Source organism: Aquarana catesbeiana, linkage group LG10, assembly GCF_042186555.1.
Source record: "Aquarana catesbeiana isolate 2022-GZ linkage group LG10, ASM4218655v1, whole genome shotgun sequence".
Classification (NCBI taxonomy): domain Eukaryota; kingdom Metazoa; phylum Chordata; class Amphibia; order Anura; family Ranidae; genus Aquarana; species Aquarana catesbeiana.
The window spans coordinates 57,185,851-57,203,454 of record NC_133333.1 but is presented as its reverse complement, the minus strand read 5'-3'; the positions used below and the strand labels follow the sequence as shown (position 1 = coordinate 57,203,454).

At 42.3% G+C, this 17,604-nt stretch overlaps 1 protein-coding gene across 1 annotated transcript in view; it reads left to right on the top strand.

Moving 5' to 3' along the window:
- BAX (BCL2 associated X, apoptosis regulator) overlaps nucleotides 1-17,604 on the top strand; it is a 106,050-nt gene that overhangs the window by 32,391 nt on the left and 56,055 nt on the right. The window contains exon 2 of the mRNA XM_073602233.1: nucleotides 9,547-9,592. Coding sequence (XP_073458334.1) covers nucleotides 9,547-9,592 — 46 coding nt within the window. The remainder of the gene's footprint in view (nucleotides 1-9,546; nucleotides 9,593-17,604) is intronic.

Sequence of the window (17,604 nt, the reverse complement as noted above, 5' to 3'; positions counted from 1 at the left end):
TTCGATTGCTCGGTTCTCAGTGTAGAAGCGCCGGGGTACAGATGCAGCATCGCACCGATGCTGCATCCACCTAGGTAAGTATGATTCAACAATAACCCCCAAACCCCTACTTCTCTTTTAATACTTACCTCTTCCTTTGTACAGCTGGTGCTCTTCTCTACTTCTTTCAATATATTTGCTAAAACTTCAATGTTTGTTCTGTGACATTGCTTACTGGAAACTCGGCTAGGTATTGAGCTTTGTTTATTAGCTTGTAATAGAAGCTGTCTCATTTGTAACCACATTTACTTATCACTCTGAGTAATGCTCCTTCTGAGGTCTGTTTCCTGTAATAAACTCAGGGCTTAATATCTAGGGTCATTTTATTTATCAGCACAGCAACAAGTTCCATCTGCTTTTACGCAGATTTTGAATTTCATGTGAGAATTTTTTGTGTTTGAATTTCCTGGAAAGCTCAAGCTTTATTTGCATTGAGTGGAGCAATGCCAGTGACCAGAAAACATTTCATTTATGGGAACCAACTTTTATATTGTTTTATTTTATTTTTCTCTTGTCTTAATAACAGGGCAATACGTTCACAGCAGGATATAGAAACCTTACAAGAAAACCTCAATAAAAATAAAGGGGTGGGCAACTATATGGCAAATGAGGTTTAAAGCGCTAGTAAAACGCCAGAAAAAAAATAAACATTGGGCCCCCCTGCAGGTTTAAGCTATAATGCACCACATACTAGCACATTATGACAGACCCTCTAGCACATTACTGTCACGGCTCCCCAGCGCTGCCATCTTCACCCAGTCTTCCTTCCGGGTTCACGGATTGTGGCTGTATGAATGGCCGGGGCTGCCATGATGTCACTCCTGCACATGTATGGAGCTCTGAATGTCCTGCATGGTATGCTGTCACTTCAGCATGCATACGCCGGTGACCTCACTGGCTGCATGTTGTGTGAATATCTCCTAAACCGTGCAAGTTTGGGAGATATTCTCTGTACCTACAGGTTGGTCTTATTATAAGCTTACCTATAGTTACAAGTTCAAAAGTGGAGTTTACCTCCACTTTAATGTTGAGAAATGTAAAGTAATGCACTTGGGAGCTAAAAATATGAATTTAAGTTACTTGCTAGAGGAATAACCATTGGGGGGTTCCGGGATAGAAAAAGATCTGGGGTCCTAGTAGATGACAGGCTCAGGAAATGGCATGCAAAGCCAAGCTGCAGCAAGCAAAGCTATCAGAATTTTAGCATGCATAAAAAGAGTATTTACTCAAGGGTTAAAACTATAATTGTACCACTTTACAGAACTCTGGTCCGACCACACCTTGAGTATGCCGTTCAGTTCTGGTCACCAATCCTCAGGAAGCATGTGCTGGAACTGGAGAAAGTCCAGAGAAGGGTAACAAAGCTAGTAAGGGGGCTGTAGGACCTCCAGTTACAAGGAACAACTACAAGCATATAGGCCCTTTCACACTGCTCTGTAGCAAAATCGAGGTAATAATGCATAAGCATTGTTATTGTGTGGCCCTCTCACAGTGTCACTTTGTCTTTTTGAAGTTGGTCACCACTGTATTGCATAAATTCACTGCAATTATGGTCTTATGTAAGGCTGAATTCCTAAATGCAAATACTGTAGCTAATTTGATCTAAGCAACACATAACAGGCTGTTTCATTCTTTTAATTTTTTAATTGACTTCAGAAAGGGGAGGTTCCTAACAGTGTTCACTTGCTTTCGAATATGCAAGTTCTATGACTCTCAGCTGTGAAATGTTAAAGACGTAGTCAGAAACCACATAAGGCATGACTCAATGCAGTTCACGCTGGTTTGACTCAGCTTAATGCCTGTAGTTGCTCTTCCAGAGCCTTGTTGATTTTTATTTTTGTAACCTGAGCTGAGTGGTGATGGAATGCTCAATACTCAAGCAATCATGTCCAATGTTAGTTTTAGGTAGATGGTTGTCTGTAGTCTAGGAGACAAGACGCTTACGTTTGTATGTCAACATACAGAGCCCGGGAGGTGACTCATCTGCAAAATGAACCCAATAGCCACCATCAGGCTTGTTTTCTTTCTTTTTCGAGTGCAGGTCATGTGCTTGGGTGTCCTTGGGTAACATTCTCCTGTCAATCACTACAGTATTGGAGAGGACATCAGAACTGTTGAGGGAATTGCATTATTCAGATTTGTGTAAAAAATCTACTTTGAAAATCAGAACATTTTAAACAACTGATAGCTAAATATCGAAGTGTCGCTTAACTCAAAATTAAGTGAAAAAAAAAATTGAATTACAGTCTAATCTTTTTTTATATGTAACTTATGCTGTCAACTACTTACTGCAATGCAAGAAAAGTCGTTTCTCCAGTTGGTGTGCTCCAACTACCTTTTAGAGCAGGAGACTCCAAACGTTCTAAACAAAGGACCAGTTTTCTGTCCTTCAGACATTAGGGGGGCCAAAGTAGAAAATACCCCAGTATCAGGGGAAGTAAAAAATTTACACAGTGCCTGCAGTCATCAGAGGGTGGAATAGGGCCCCATCATTGGAATTGGTGGTGGAAATAGCGCCCGATTATTGGTGTCAGTAGAAGGGAAAATGCCCATGGTTGGTGTCGGTGAGACTAATGGTTCTCTACTGTTGGTGTCAGTGGAAGGAATGGTGCTTCCTTGTTGGTGTCACGGGAGGAATAGTGCTGCAGGGGTGGTCACCTTTTTAGAGGGTGGTGATGTTTGTGCACCATGTTAGACACCCATCTTTGCTTCCGAAATGGGCAACAACCGAATGTGCAGATGCACTTAGCACTGGTACTTAGTAGACTGTCTGTTGTCGTTGTGTGTGTGTGGTTTTTTTTTTTTTTATTTTGGACAGCTGTCGGCTTGAGCAGAGAACTCTCTGCATTGAATCAAGGAAATGCTTTTTTAAGATGGGGGGGAGGTGGCAGCTCAAAATACATGTTCCAGCATCAGTTACAGCTTAGTATAAGAATAAATTGTACCAATACCATCTTCCATGTTTAATTTCCTCAGAATCACATTATCTGTAGTTCTAATTTTAGCTGCTTCTTTTTGTACTATAGAAGTGTGGCACGTTGCTATTATTAAAACTAATTCTATAGTATGGCTGTACTCCAGAGAGCCATAGAACTATGGAAGTCCCAGATCTTTTCTTATAAATTTACATTTACTTTCCCAAACCTCTTAAAGCGGAGTTCCACCCAATAGTGCCAGATAGTCTCCAGTGCCAGATTTGGACCCTTTCTGGGGTGTGGAGTTAGGAGTGAGTAAGGTTCCCGACGTCAAGCCGCAAGGCTACACTGCCGGGTTCCCTTAACTGCAATGGCGGTGGCAGCACCCGACAGCTGATGGTGCCGACATCGCTGGACTCCAGGGCAGGTAAGTGTACTATTATTAAAAACCAGCAACTGCAGTATGTGTGGCTGCTGGCTTTTAAATTTTGCAGCGGTGGGCGGACCTCCACTTTAAAGTGTATTTCTCCTTGTGCAGCCAAAGTGGGATAGCTACTTTAGATTTGTTGTGTTCTCATTTATGTACCATAGCCTAAAAAAATTGCTCTGTACGTTTTTTTTTTTTTTTTTTTTTTTTTTTGTTTCTTTTTTTCTTCCAAAAGATTTTTATTGAACAATGTTTGATGTTATACAGAGTAATAGTACTTCCATTGTTGTACAGTAACATTGAGTTTTGAGCTTCGGGGATGTAAGTCTATAGAAAGCTTTTACATCAGTGAACTTGTGATACATAGCCAAAGTGTTTTGTTATAGAAAGTCCAGGTAAGATTATAGTCCTGCAACCCTAGACGCGTTAGGTGTTAATATATCAACCCATCACCCCTATTGGGATCTTGCTGTGACGGGGAAGGGCGCAATAGTCAGGTTGCTTTCTATAGGTATCTTAGATTTAGACAAAATCATTAAGGTAATTTTTTACGTTTCAATAGTCGGTATGATGTTGTATAAGGACATAGTAGTGGGCTAATGAAACATACACCGTATACAGGTAAAGGCAGTTTCAAAAGTCTTAAAACAATGTGCGTGATTAAATGTGAACGTAATAATGTAAATTTTAGTTAGTCAAACAGTATAACAGCATAATATAGTGTTTTCCCTTTAGTATGTAACAGGCTCTAGAAAGGGTCAAGATGACTTTGAAAACTGTGTCAACTTGTTCTATAGCTGTATAGTCATAGGATATATATTTTATAGGGAACTTGGACCACTCCCAGTGCTGTATGAGCCCATTATGTGTGTAGGCATTTTCCAAGTATTGTTTTGGTATATGTAGTCTATTTCATAATGTTAATATTGGTACCTGGCCTAATGTCTTGGGCGATATCAAAATCTTGTCGGGTTGCGGTCACCGGACCCCTAGCAACTAGTACGAGACATGAAGTTTTGGTAAGGCTAGGCATCGGTCAGGTCATTTTGACGAAGTGGTACGGATTGGATGTTGGATATAATAGAGGCTAAGAAGTATCCAGACACATCTTTTGTAGGATAGGGATGGGGTAATAAGAGGGACTTGTGAGTGAGTTGGGTAGTGGGGCAAGCTGGCAGAAAAAGTAACTGTTCTAGGGGTAATGGCATCCTGGGTATAGTCGTGAAAAGAGTATATAGTGTAGAAAAGAAAGGTGTGGATGGAGGGGTGGGAGTTAGGAGGAGTGACAAGGGGGGGGAGGGATATGTACCTTTTCTCCTCCTCAGACCTAGCATCGTATGCTAACATTCTTCATTGAGATAGTATTTGAGAGTATTCATTAGTTGATTGAAAGTGGTGCCAACGTGACCAGGTTTTCTGAAACTTGGTTTGCGTTTTTTTGGCTTGGTGTATGAGAGCCTCCATCTCTGCCACTTTGTTCGTCTCATCCAATCTGCTATTGTAGGCGGGTTGGCCGATTTTTCCATTGGCTTGGTACACACAAGTTAAAGCGGATGTCCGCTGATGGTTTGTAGTTTTTTTTTTTTTTTCAAACACTTAAAACATAGACATAATGACAATGGCACACTCACGTTTTGCGTTAATTTCCTCCCCAGATGTCCGATTTTGTTGCAAATAATACGTTTTTAAAAATGTGGATGGCTGTTTTCATCTTGCTTGTGGGCATTTGAAGCCCACAAGCATTCACTTCCTAGTTCCAGTGATGCTGAGCTACCAGCATTCCTTGCTGGTTCCCGCGCATGCTCAGTTGTAACAGCGCAGAGCTTCGTAAACATCCTGGTTGCCATCACAACGGGCAGTGTCTTAGGAAGTTCCTGCCCCGTTGCGATGTCTAAAAATAGTATACACAGCATGTAAAACGCCCTACAAACGTGACTGCCATAATCACGTCACTTCTTCTTTTCAAATCCCGCAAGATTTCACGGCGGGCCTCTGGACTGACTCCTGGGAACAATGACACTAACTCCCAGAAAACAGTGTGGCGCAGCGGAAATTACAACAATACCCGCAAAATACCCGCCCATAGCCGCAGGGAGAAAAAAGACTGAAGCACATATACACAGGTGCACCTGGGGAGAAAAAAAATTTTGTGTAATCTAAGCAGGGTTTTGTACCATCTTGAGAACACTTTGAAGCTGTTTTCTTGTACAGATACGTTAATTGTCCCTTTGTGTAAGAGTATGTTTTCCCATTCTTCTTCTGAAAGGTCTGAGAGTTCCCTTTCCCAGCAACGACTAGCTATGTTGGATTTGGGAGTGTGATCAGAGAACAGAATAGAGTACATATCAGAAATCAGGTGTCTTTGCGGGTCTTTTTTTTTTTTTTTTTTTTTTTTTTTTTTTTCACAAATTGCTTTGAATGCTGTGTTTTGTCTTGAGTAGTCAGGGTGTGAGTGGGGGTCATTTAGAAAATGTTGAATCTGGTTATATGTCCAGAATGGAAAGGATTGGCTTGGCATCTGTGCCAAAAGTGCGGGTAGGGACAGGAATTTGCCCTTAGAAAAAAAGTGTTTGGCTCAGATGTTTGTGTCGGGGCAAGTTTCCAAAAGGAAGGTGTCAGGCCTGGCGAGAAGTCTGGATTTTGACGGATGTGAGTTAATGGACCTGGAGAGGATAAGATTTTAGATTTATGGCATGCCTCTCTGAAGATTTGTAACCTGTTGTCAATTAAGGGGTGTTGTTTTCCACTCGCATACCGTTAGAGTGTATCGATCCATGGGAGTTGGCGTAACGGTAGAGAGGAGAACGCATGTTTGAGCTGCACCCATGCTTTGGTCTTCGAGTGTAGGTTGCAGTCTATTATTTGCATTAATTGACAGGCCATTATTCAACAAGGTCCTGAAGACCTATGCCTCCTCTCAGCTTGGGTATTGTCAGTCTCTCAAAGCTCAGTCTGGGGTGTGATCTACCCCAGATAAAATCCGTGCAGGTTCTTTGATAGCATGTGAAGAAGGTCTGCGGTATTTTTATAGGAATCTCTTGCAGTACATACAATATTCTTGGTAGAATATTCATTTTTATTATTGATGCCCTGCCAAACCATGAAAAGAGACCCGTGGACCAGGACTTTAGGTCGCAATGAATGTTTTCATGGATCGGAAGGTAGTTTTTGTTGTATAGGTCATCTATTTTGGAGGCAGTTGAATCCCGAGGTATGTAAGTGAGTCGTGGCTCCAACTGAATGGAAAGTTTGGCATTGTGAGATCATATCCTGCTGTAGGGAGATATTCAGTGCTGGTGATTTTGCGAAGTTAATTTGTAAGTTGGCCAGGGTTTTGAACGTGTTGAAGTCTTTGGCCCCTTTCACACTGGGGCTGCGTCGGCGTTAAAACGGCACTATTTTTAGCCCCCTGCTAGCGGCCGAGAAAGGGTTAAAACCACCGCAAAGCGCTGCTGCAGCAACGTTATGCCGGCAGTATAGCTGCGCTGCCCCATTGATTTCAATGGGCAGGAGCGGTGTATACACCACTCCTTCACCGCTCCAAAGATGCTGCTAGCAGGACTTTTTTTACCGTCCCGCCAGCGCACCGCTCCAGTGTGAAAGTCCTCGGGGCTTTCACGCTGAAGATACAGGAGCGGCTCTTTCAGGGCGCTTTGCGGGCGCTATTTTTAGCGCTGTAGCGCCTGCAAAGCGCCCCAGTGTGAAACGGGTCTTTGAGTAAATTGAGTATCGGAATGTGTGGTTTGCTCTATACATTTTTTACTTTGGAAAAATCCAAACTGAAAGTTTTTTAGGCAGAGATTGATCGGCTGACGAGAGTGTTACCAGGAAGTGTTGCAGAGCTGGCATAGGACAGGGGGAACGCCGTGTAAACTGGGGCTGCAGAACCGGACCACAGGTGACTCTATCACCCCTCAGCACTATAGCACTTTATAAGGCGTTTTTTATTTAACCGTATTTATAGGCGTATAACACAGGTGCATGGTTTACACCAACAGAGTACCTAGGATAGAGACGAGTGCCGCTGGAATTCACCGAGCCGTCATTTCTTCTCCACTCGGCTCTCATGTCACACACAAAATCCCGCCACCGGCATTGGACCAGTGTTCTGTCTATCACAGGAGCTGGTCCAATGCCGATGGCAGAGGCGGGACTGTGTATGTGACTGCCGACTGAGAGCCAAGTAAACAGGAGATGATGGCTCTGTGATTTCCTATGAGAGATGGTGAGCTGCATTGATGGGGAGATGGGCGCAGATCAGGCTGCATTGAGGCTGCAAATGGGCACTAATCAGACTGCCTTGGTGCTCACTGACCATTATTTTGCTTCAAAGTGGTTTATTTTTTTAAACAAAGTGTTTTTTTTCCTGAAACTTCCCTCCTTAAATTGGGATGCGTGTTATACACCTGTGCGTGTTATACGCCAATAAATACGGTATTTGAAATGTGAGTAGTATATATGTGGAGTTCTGTTTGCAGTTAAAACTTTTTTAAACATTATCACGCTATTGCATGCCCCTATCATTTCCCACATGTAATGTATATGAGGAAAGTCTCTGAACATACCAGGAGATATTAGTGGCCTCTGAGCTGGGTTATTATCTGAAGGAGCAGGTGGCCTGTGTTCCATATCAGTGTCCCATAAACCTGCATAGGGTAAAGGAGGATCTCTGCAGACTATTGCTATCAATTACAAGCTTATTTTTTAAGCCCCTAAGGTGAGGGTACACCTGGTGGGGGTTGTGTAATGCACACCGCATGAAGACACAATTATCACATGGTTGATGTCAATATGGACTTTCGCTGTTTAGTTTAAACATCTCATTGAGGATTAATGGAGCAGGAGCACTTTTATTTTTGTATATGGATTGTTGCTGTTTAGTCTAAATACCTCATTGAGGACTGAGTGCAATATCACGGAGCACGAGCAAAATAAATAAATATATATATATATATATATATATATATATATATATATATATATATTTTTTTTTTTATAAGTTATGTTTTAGACATTTATGTTTATATATAGTGTTTATTGGATTCCTATATCTATATTAGTATTGTTTCATACTTATTAATGCTGCACAGTGTGATTGATAGATATAGATATATATATATATATATATATATATATATATATTATTTTTTTTTTTTTTTTTTTTATTGTATTTACATTTTGGGGAAGTGCGGGCAGCTGATTATAATTACCGTATTTATCGGTGTTTAACACACACCCCAATTTTAGGAGGGAGGTTTAAGGAAAAAACTTACATTTTAAATAAAAATTGAAGTCATATTGGGGTCACCGCTCATCAATACACCCTGCTCAGTGCCCATCTGCAGCCATTAAATTGACCAACAATGCAGCCTGTTCAGTGCCCATCTGCAGCCTCACCAGTGTTGGATTATCCCTGCTTTCTCCAAAGGAAGAGGAGGAGCGAGTGCCGCTGAATTACAAAGAGCCGCGTTCTCCTGTGTACCCAGCGCTCCGTCACTCACAGCCATGCCTCCTGGCCCTGCTCATATGATAGACAAAACAGTGGCCCAATGCGGGGCCAGGAGGCATGGCTGTGAGTGACGGAGCGCCGGGTACAAAGGAGATCGCGGCACTCGCTCCTCTTCCCTCAGAAACAGCAGGGATCGGTGTATAACACGCACACACGATTTCCCCCTGATTTTAAGGGGAAAAAAGTGTGTGTTATACGCCGATAAATACAGTATATGTGTTTATTTAGGCTATCTTAGCTTTCGTGTGGCAGCTCACAAGGTTTTACCCATTGGCTTCTGCCATTAGAACCACTTTTAAAGTGAGTTAACTCCCCTGTGTGATGTTTACCTATAGGTAAGCCTGCAGTAAATATCTCCTAAACATGCACTGTTTAGGAGATATTTACATTCGATGCAGCTGGTGACATCACTGGTGTATGCGCTCTGAAGTAACGGTATACCCGTGCCATTCCTTCAGAGCTGTGCCGTAAACAGTGACTCCCGCTCCCCATTCGTATCACCGAAGACCAGATGAAGGTGGAATCCCCTTCAGCGGTGACAGTGTAAATTGTTTACTGTGGTAGTATGTTTCTCTTATGACTTCTGTAATCGTATAGTTGTTTCCCACTATCGCCTTATGTTTATATATATTTTTTTTTTTTTTTTTTTATTGCAGCATCCACTGACCAAATCCTGCAGACAGGAAATTTGCTGCTACGGGGGTAAGTAGTTTAATGACAGTCTAGCTGCAACCTACTGATTTAAAAGATAGCAGCGCTACTTCAGTATATCTGTAAAATATATACAAAAAAGTTTTGGTTCCGATTAATGGTACAACACCCTTTTAGATAGGCACCACATCCCTGAAGATAATTATGAGTAGCGAGGAGGATGAAGGGATTTTCACGGTGCAAATTGACTAAACTAAGAGTTTTTTTAAAAAAAAACACATTTTTAATTTAACCATTAAAAAAGGAGACCTACAGTTTGTACATACTTCACAAAGTTACAGTATCGGTAAAATTACAGTGGTCAGAGTGTGAGTGTATACTCGTTTTGCAAGATGATATAGTTGCATACTAGCCCAACATGTTTCGCAGTGTCGCTTTTTCAAGGGATATGCAAACTGAAAGGTGGCATCATCCAACACTCTTATACTTTCTAAAAAGATAGAAAATTATAATAGATAACAAATAACGTACATTATAATGGCAAAGACAATACACAAATGTGTAATTTTACATAAAGATAAGCGCAATGTCCATCTGAAACAGCAATAAATAGAATGCTTACCCCCATGAGACCCCCGGCTCGGTTGGGCCCCCGTACACACCAACCACAAACGCTAGAACACCGATAGGGCCAATATAATGCAATCACAGGGGACAGAAGGGTAAAACTATATGTGGGATAAATACAATGTATCAGAAAGAGGCTATTTGGTAATATAGAGAGTAGATGTATGTTTAAGTACATATTCATGAGATAAAATACTTGTTTATAGAAACTTATTATTGTTCATCACGAAACATGCAGAGAACACGCAAAGGGGCGGCCGGTTAGCTCAAGGAAAAGGGGCTATTAAGTACTTACTCTATATATTTTTTAGGGACGGCAATCTAAAACACACCTGCTAGTGATGGTTGCAGGGGATGGCTCAGAACTGCTGATGAATGAAACAAACATTTATGTGTATATGTATGGGGATAAAATGAAGTAGAATAACTATAGATAAAGTGAAATGAATATTGATTTAGAATGAAAGTATAGATATAAATCATTCATTGGGGTGTCTGAATAGTAAAAGACACTTAGTCTCAGTAGATTCATATGGAAGAGTAGATCAACAGATTGGATACTCTTGTCCTCAGAGTGTGAAAAACGGATTAGTACTGTGTGACACAAGGTAAGAAAGAAGACTTGATGTAAAGCAATGTAAAAGGAAAGAAACTTAAGTAGAGCAGTGTATGGTATCACTTACCAGTCACCAACACTGCTAGGAGAGAGTTCCACCCTCCGGCTCTGACAGAGAACACTGTCAGATAAGCTGGCTTAAGTGCTGTCCCCCATCGTGCTGGCGTGTGACGTCACCAGCATGATGCGAACGTGTAGGCGCCAATGCGCATGCCCAGGGAGCCGGAACACCCGTCCTACTACAACTCCCAAGGATCACCGCGGCCGCACAGGGAACCGACATACGCACTGGGCTGCATGAGGATTCCACTGTGTATCTCCACGATGCCCGGGCTGCAGAGGACGGATGCGGGACACAGAAGTGACCTACTGATGCTTCGGCCCCTCAGGCAGCGTGGCGCAGATAGGGCACATCACTAGGATGTGCCCTGGGCGTCCGTGTGACTGCGATAGGCCCCGCTGGTGCCAGTGAAGGGGAGGAGCTGAGGGCAACCAGGCAGAGAGAGATCAAGGGAGCAACTGATCGGAGGGGGTGGGGGGACACCACTCACAGACCGATCCGATCTGTGTGACAGATGGACAATGCGCCTGAATAACATAATATCAGAATGCACATAAATCACAAAAAAATCTAAATAAAGTGTTATTATATATACATGTTATTAGACATGAGAAAATCATAAGTTACACACATTTACGTATAAGAAACCTATAGCAATGACAGGTAATTTATAGAGCTGATGGAAATTGAAAATGGGACTAGGGGGGAGGGAGAAGAAAAGAAAAGAAGAAGGAGATGAAAAACAGAACAAAAATAAGGAGGAAAGACTGGGAAGAGAGTAAAAGAAATACCTGGAAAAAGGGGTGAAGAAATTATTATGCAGATTCACAGGAAGGGCTTGTAGCTAAGGCTCTCATTCAAACCCGGGAAGGTGGTTGCTCTGAGGGTGTAAATCCAGCGGACCTCAAGCTGGAGCAGCGTACGGTCTACGCTGCCCCCTCTCTCGTCCAATGGGATGTGCTCTAGGGCCAGAAAATTGATGGTATATGGGTTGAAGTTGTGACATGTACCAACATGTCTGCCTATAGCGGTGTTCATTCGTTTTTTGAAAACAGGTTTTATAATATCCCTTATACGTTTGAAAAATTGTCGCTTTGTCTTGCCAACATAAAAGCTACCACAGACACATTGAGCCAGGTAGATCACACCAGGGGTTTGACAAGTCACTTTGAATTTAATCGAATGCCACTTCCCGTTGGGGAGCAGAAAACGGGACTTATTGTCTACAAAATTGCAGATATCACATTTTCCACATGGGGGGGAGATACCCATGCTAATTGGATCGTTATCCAATGAGACTTCATTGAAGTGACTGTGAACTAGATGGTCCTTAAGGGAGGGAACCCGTCTAAAAGTTATCTCTGGGAAATGATTTATATATTTCCTAGCTATAGGGTCAGCTGATAAGAGGGGCCAGAATCTATTCAAGATTCTTCTGATCTCATTGTGTTGATTAGAATAACGGGTGATTAATCTTTATCGTATCTATCTGCTTTTTTTTGGAGATTTTTTTTAGAAAATATTAAAGAATCCCTGTTCTGGACATTGACACGATTGTATGCTCTCTTGAGGCAAGAATGACTGTAACCTCGAGATAGCAATCTTCTATATAAATCCTTAGCAGCTACTTGAAAGTTTGAATCTTTACTACAGTTGCGTTTAAGGTGCAGATATTGGCTATAGGGGATACTCCTCAATAGCGAATCTGGATGTGAGCTGTTCGCATGAAGAATTGTATTGCCCGCAGAGGGTTTTCTGTAGAGCGATGAGTCCAATCTGCCGTTGGCGTCAATGGAGATTGTTAGGTCAAGGAAATTGATTTTAACTTCACTGTATTCCATGGTGAATCTGAGATTGAAATCCTTGATGGAGATCAATCTCAGAAACTCGTTCAGTTCTGCTACAGAGCCCGACCAGAAGATCAAGACGTCGTCTATATATCTATACCATGAGACGACCTTCTCCATAAGATGGGCAAGGTCGTCTCTGGAAAACACATCCTTTTCCCACCCCCCCAGGTACAGGTTGGCATACGATGGGGCACATCTAGTCCCCATCGCAACCCCCTGCACCTGGAGGTAGTGGGAAGAGTTGAAAAGAAAAACATTGTGTCTTAAGATGTAATCTATGAGTTCCAAAACAAATTCATTATATTTACTGGAGGAGGGGCCTCTTTCAATTAGATGGTTTCTTACTACTTCGATACCCTTGTTATGAGGGATGGTGTTATACAGACTTTCAATATCAAGTGCTACAAGCCATGTTCCTGAGGGAAGTGAAATGCCCTCAATAGTTCTTAGTAAATCAATAGTGTCCTTGATATAAGAGGAAAGGGAGATAACATGGGGATATAAATAGCTATCCACTAAACTGCTTGCGTTTTCGGTAAGAGATGAACATCCCGATATTATGGGACGTCCAGGGGGTTCCAAAATCGATTTATGTATCTTGGGTAAGGCATAAAAGGTGGGGATACGGGGATCCCTTACATTTAGGTAATTCCAGGTGTTTTTGTCAATGATTCCCTTATTTGGGAATCAGGGCAAAACGTTAAACCTAATTTAAGGACCTGTTCCTCTTGTTTGGTCAAAGTATGAGAGGAAAGATTAATAATATATAGTTCCTGCTCATTGGATGTAGAGTCTGAGATACATTGAACTGAATCCGAATCTAAAATTATGCTGTCTCTTGGTCCTTCCCTAAAAAAATTGGTGCTAGTTTCATGTCAGCTGGTACTGGTGTGCCTGAGGGGGAAATATCTGAAGACAGACTACCGAAAAAATGGAAAAGCAATTCAGACACAGCCTCCATGGGATCTTTAAAACACCAAACAGGCACCTCACTGCCCCGTCGATCTCAGCCCAATCACCCTAAACAAGCACAAGCACCACTTCGTACTCCTAATATGCCTCACTCTTCATCACAAACGTCACGAGGCCCTCAACTTATGGCCACTCACACGATCGTTTCCACGGCACCTTCCACCTCGGTCACTGCTTCTCCTTTACATTTGAACACTGCCACCAAGGTAAGCAATGCTAATGCAATTATTTCCCCCTCAGACACACCAGTACCAGCTGACATAAAACTAGCACCAATTTTTTTAGGGAAGGACCAAGAGACAGCATAACTTTAGATTCTGATTCAGTTCAATGTATCTCGGACTCTACATCCAATGAGCAGGAACTATCTATTATTAATCTTTCCTCTCATACTTTGATCAAACAAGAAGAACAGGTCCTTAAATTAGGTTTAATGTTTTGCCCTGATTCCCAAATAGACAAATTTCATCTTATTAAAGATCTCCATCTATTTGCTCGCAGACTTTTATACAAAATTATCTTTGACGAACCCACACAAGAACCTTCTTTTGATGATAGGACCCCCAATATCCAAAACAACATGGAGGAGCAACAGGCGATGGAGGACTTGATGGCACTTTGGGAGGAGGGACACACTGACGACATGATGCCCGGATGTCTCCCTTTACCAGACATGTCGGTTGCTGGTGTGTCCTCCCCCCCCCCCCCCCCCCCCCCCCCCCCCCTGCACAGTCCTTCATGCCTAAAGCCAATCCAAATATTTGGGCGTTTGTTAGACAAACCTCCCAGGCTATTGAAGAATTCAATTTCCTGTCATGGGGGATTTCAAATCTAAGTGTTAAACAGAAAGCAGCTATTAAATCACTTGAATCCAATCAGAAATTAGTGATCAAACCCGCGGACAAAGGCAGAAATTTGGTCATCATGGAGGTGTCACAATATGTCTATATGTGTAATAAAATTCTATCTAACCGGGACTGGTACCGACCCATTTTGAAAACACTGATAAAAAATTTCTACAAAGAATATTATGGCATCGTCTTTAGAGGGTATCATAAGGGAATCATTGACAAAAACACCTGGAATTACCTAAATGTAAGGGATCCCCGTATCCCCACCTTTTATGCCTTAACCAAGATACATAAATCGATTTTGGAACCCCCTGGACGTCCCATAATATTGGGATGTTCATCTCTTACCGAAAACGCAAGCAGTTTAGTGGATAGCTATTTATATCCCCATGTTATCTCCCTTTCCTCTTATATCAAGGACACTATTGATTTACTAAGAACTATCGAGGGCATTTCACTTCCCCCAGGAACATGGCTTGTAGCACTTGATATTGAAAGTCTGTATAACACTATCCCTCATAACAAGGGTATCGAAGTAGTAAGAAACCATCTAATTGAAAGAGGCCCCTCCTCCAGTAAATATAATGAATTTGTTTTGGAACTCCTAGATTACATCTTAAGACACAATGTTTTTCTGTTCAACTCTCCCACTACCTCCAGGTGCAGGGGGTTGCGATGGGGACTAGATGTGCCCCATCGTATGCCAACCTGTAACTGGGGGGGTGGGAAAAGGATGTGTTTTCCAGAGACGACCTTGCCCATCTTATGGAGAAGGTCGTCTCATGGTATAGATATATAGACGACGTCTTGATCTTCTGGTCGGGCTCTGTAGCAGAACTGAACGAGTTTCTGAGATTGATCTCCATCAACGATTTCAATCTCAGATTCACCATGGAATACAGTGAAGTTAAAATCAATTTCCTTGACCTAACAATCTCCATTGACGCCAACGGCAGATTGGACTCATCGCTCTACAGAAAACCCTCTGCGGGCAATACAATTCTCCATGCGAACAGCTCACATCCAGATTCGCTATCGAGGAGTATCCCCTATAGCCAATATCTGCGCCTTAAACGCAACTGTAGTAAGGATTCAAACTTTCAAGTAGCTGCTAAGGATTTATATAGAAGATTGCTATCTCGAGGTTACAGTCATTCTTGCCTCAAGAGAGCATACAATCGTGTCAATGTCCAGAACAGGGATTCTTTAATATTTTCTAAAAAATCTCCAAAAAAAGCAGATACAATAAGATTAATCACCCGTTATTCTAATCAACACAATGAGATCAGAAGAATCTTGAATAGATTCTGGCCCCTCTTATCAGCTGACCCTATAGCTAGGAAATATATAAATCATTTCCCAGAGATAACTTTTAGACGGGTTCCCTCCCTTAAGGACCGTCTAGTTCACAGTCACTTCAATGAAGTCTCATTGGATATCTCCCCATGTGGCAAATGTGATATCTGCAATTTTGTAGACAATAAGTCCCGTTTTCTGCTCCCCAACGGGAAGTGGCATTTGATTAAATTCAAAGTGACTTGTCAAACCCCTGGTGTGATCTACCTGGCTCAATGTGTCTGTGGTAGCTTTTATGTTGGCAAGACAAAGCGACAATTTTTCAAACGTATAAGGGATCATATAAAACCTATTTTCAAAAAAATAAATGAACACCGCTATAGGCAGACATGTTGGTACATGTCACAACTTCAACCCATATACCATCAAATTTCTGGCCCTAGAGCACATCCCATCGGATGAGAGAGGGGGTAGCGTAGACTGTACGCTGCTCCAGCTTGAGGCCCGCTGGATTTACACCCTCAGAGCAACCACCTTCCCGGGTTTGAATGAGAGCCTTAGCTACAAGCCCTTCCTGTGAATCTGGATAATAATTTCTTCACCCTTTTTTCCAGGTATTTCTTTTACTCTCTTCCCCAGTCTTTCCTCCTTATTTTTGTTCTGTTTTTCATCTCCTTCTTCTTTTCTTTTCTTCTCCCTCCCCCCTAGTCCCTTTTTCAATTTCCATCAGCTCTATAAATTACCTGTCATTGCTATAGGTTTCTTATACGTAAATGTGTGTAACTTATGATTTTCTCATGTCTAATAAGATGTATATATAATAACACTTTATTTAGATTTTTTTTTGTGATTTATGTGCATTCTGATATTATGTTGTTCAGGCGCATTGTCCATCTGTCACACAGATCGGATCGGTCTGTGAGTGGTGTCCGTTCCCCCCCCCCCCCCCTTCCGATCAGTTGCTCCCTTGATCTCTTCACTGGCACCAGCGGGGCCTATCGCAGTCACACGGACGCCCGGGACACATCCCTGTGATGTGCCCTATCTGCGCCGCGCTGCCTGAGGGGCCAAAGCATCAGTAGGTCACTTCTGTGTCCCGCATCCGTCCTCTGCAGCCCGGGCATTGCGGAGATGCGCAGTGGAATCCTCATGCAGCCCAGTGCGCATGTCGGTTCCCTGTGCGGCCGCGGTGATCCTTGGGAGTTGTAGTAGGACGGGTGTTCCGGCTCCCTGGGCATGCGCATTGGCGCCTACACGTCCGCATCGTGCTGGTGACGTCACACGCCAGCACGATGGGGGACAGCACTTAAGCCGGCTTATCTGACAGTGTTCTCTGTCAGAGCCGGAGGGTGGAACTCTCTCCTAGCAGTGTTGGTGACTGGTAAGTGATACCATACACTGCTCTACTTAAGTTTCTTTCCTTTTACATTGCTTTACATCAAGTCTTCTTTCTTACCCTGTGTCACACAGTACTAATCCGTTTTTCACACTCTGAGGACAAGAGTATCCAATCTGTTGATCTACTCTTCCATATGAATCTACTGAGACTAAGTGTCTTTTACTATTCAGACACCCCAATGAATGATTTATATCTATACTTTCATTCTAAATCAATATTCATTTCACTTTATAGTTATTCTACTTCATTTTATCCCCATACATATACACATAAATGTTTGTTTCATTCATCAGCAGTTCTGAACCATCCCCTGCAACCATCACTAGCAGGTGTGTTGAAGATTGCCGTCCCTCCATAGGTTTGCTTGAAAAATATATAGAGTAAGTACTTA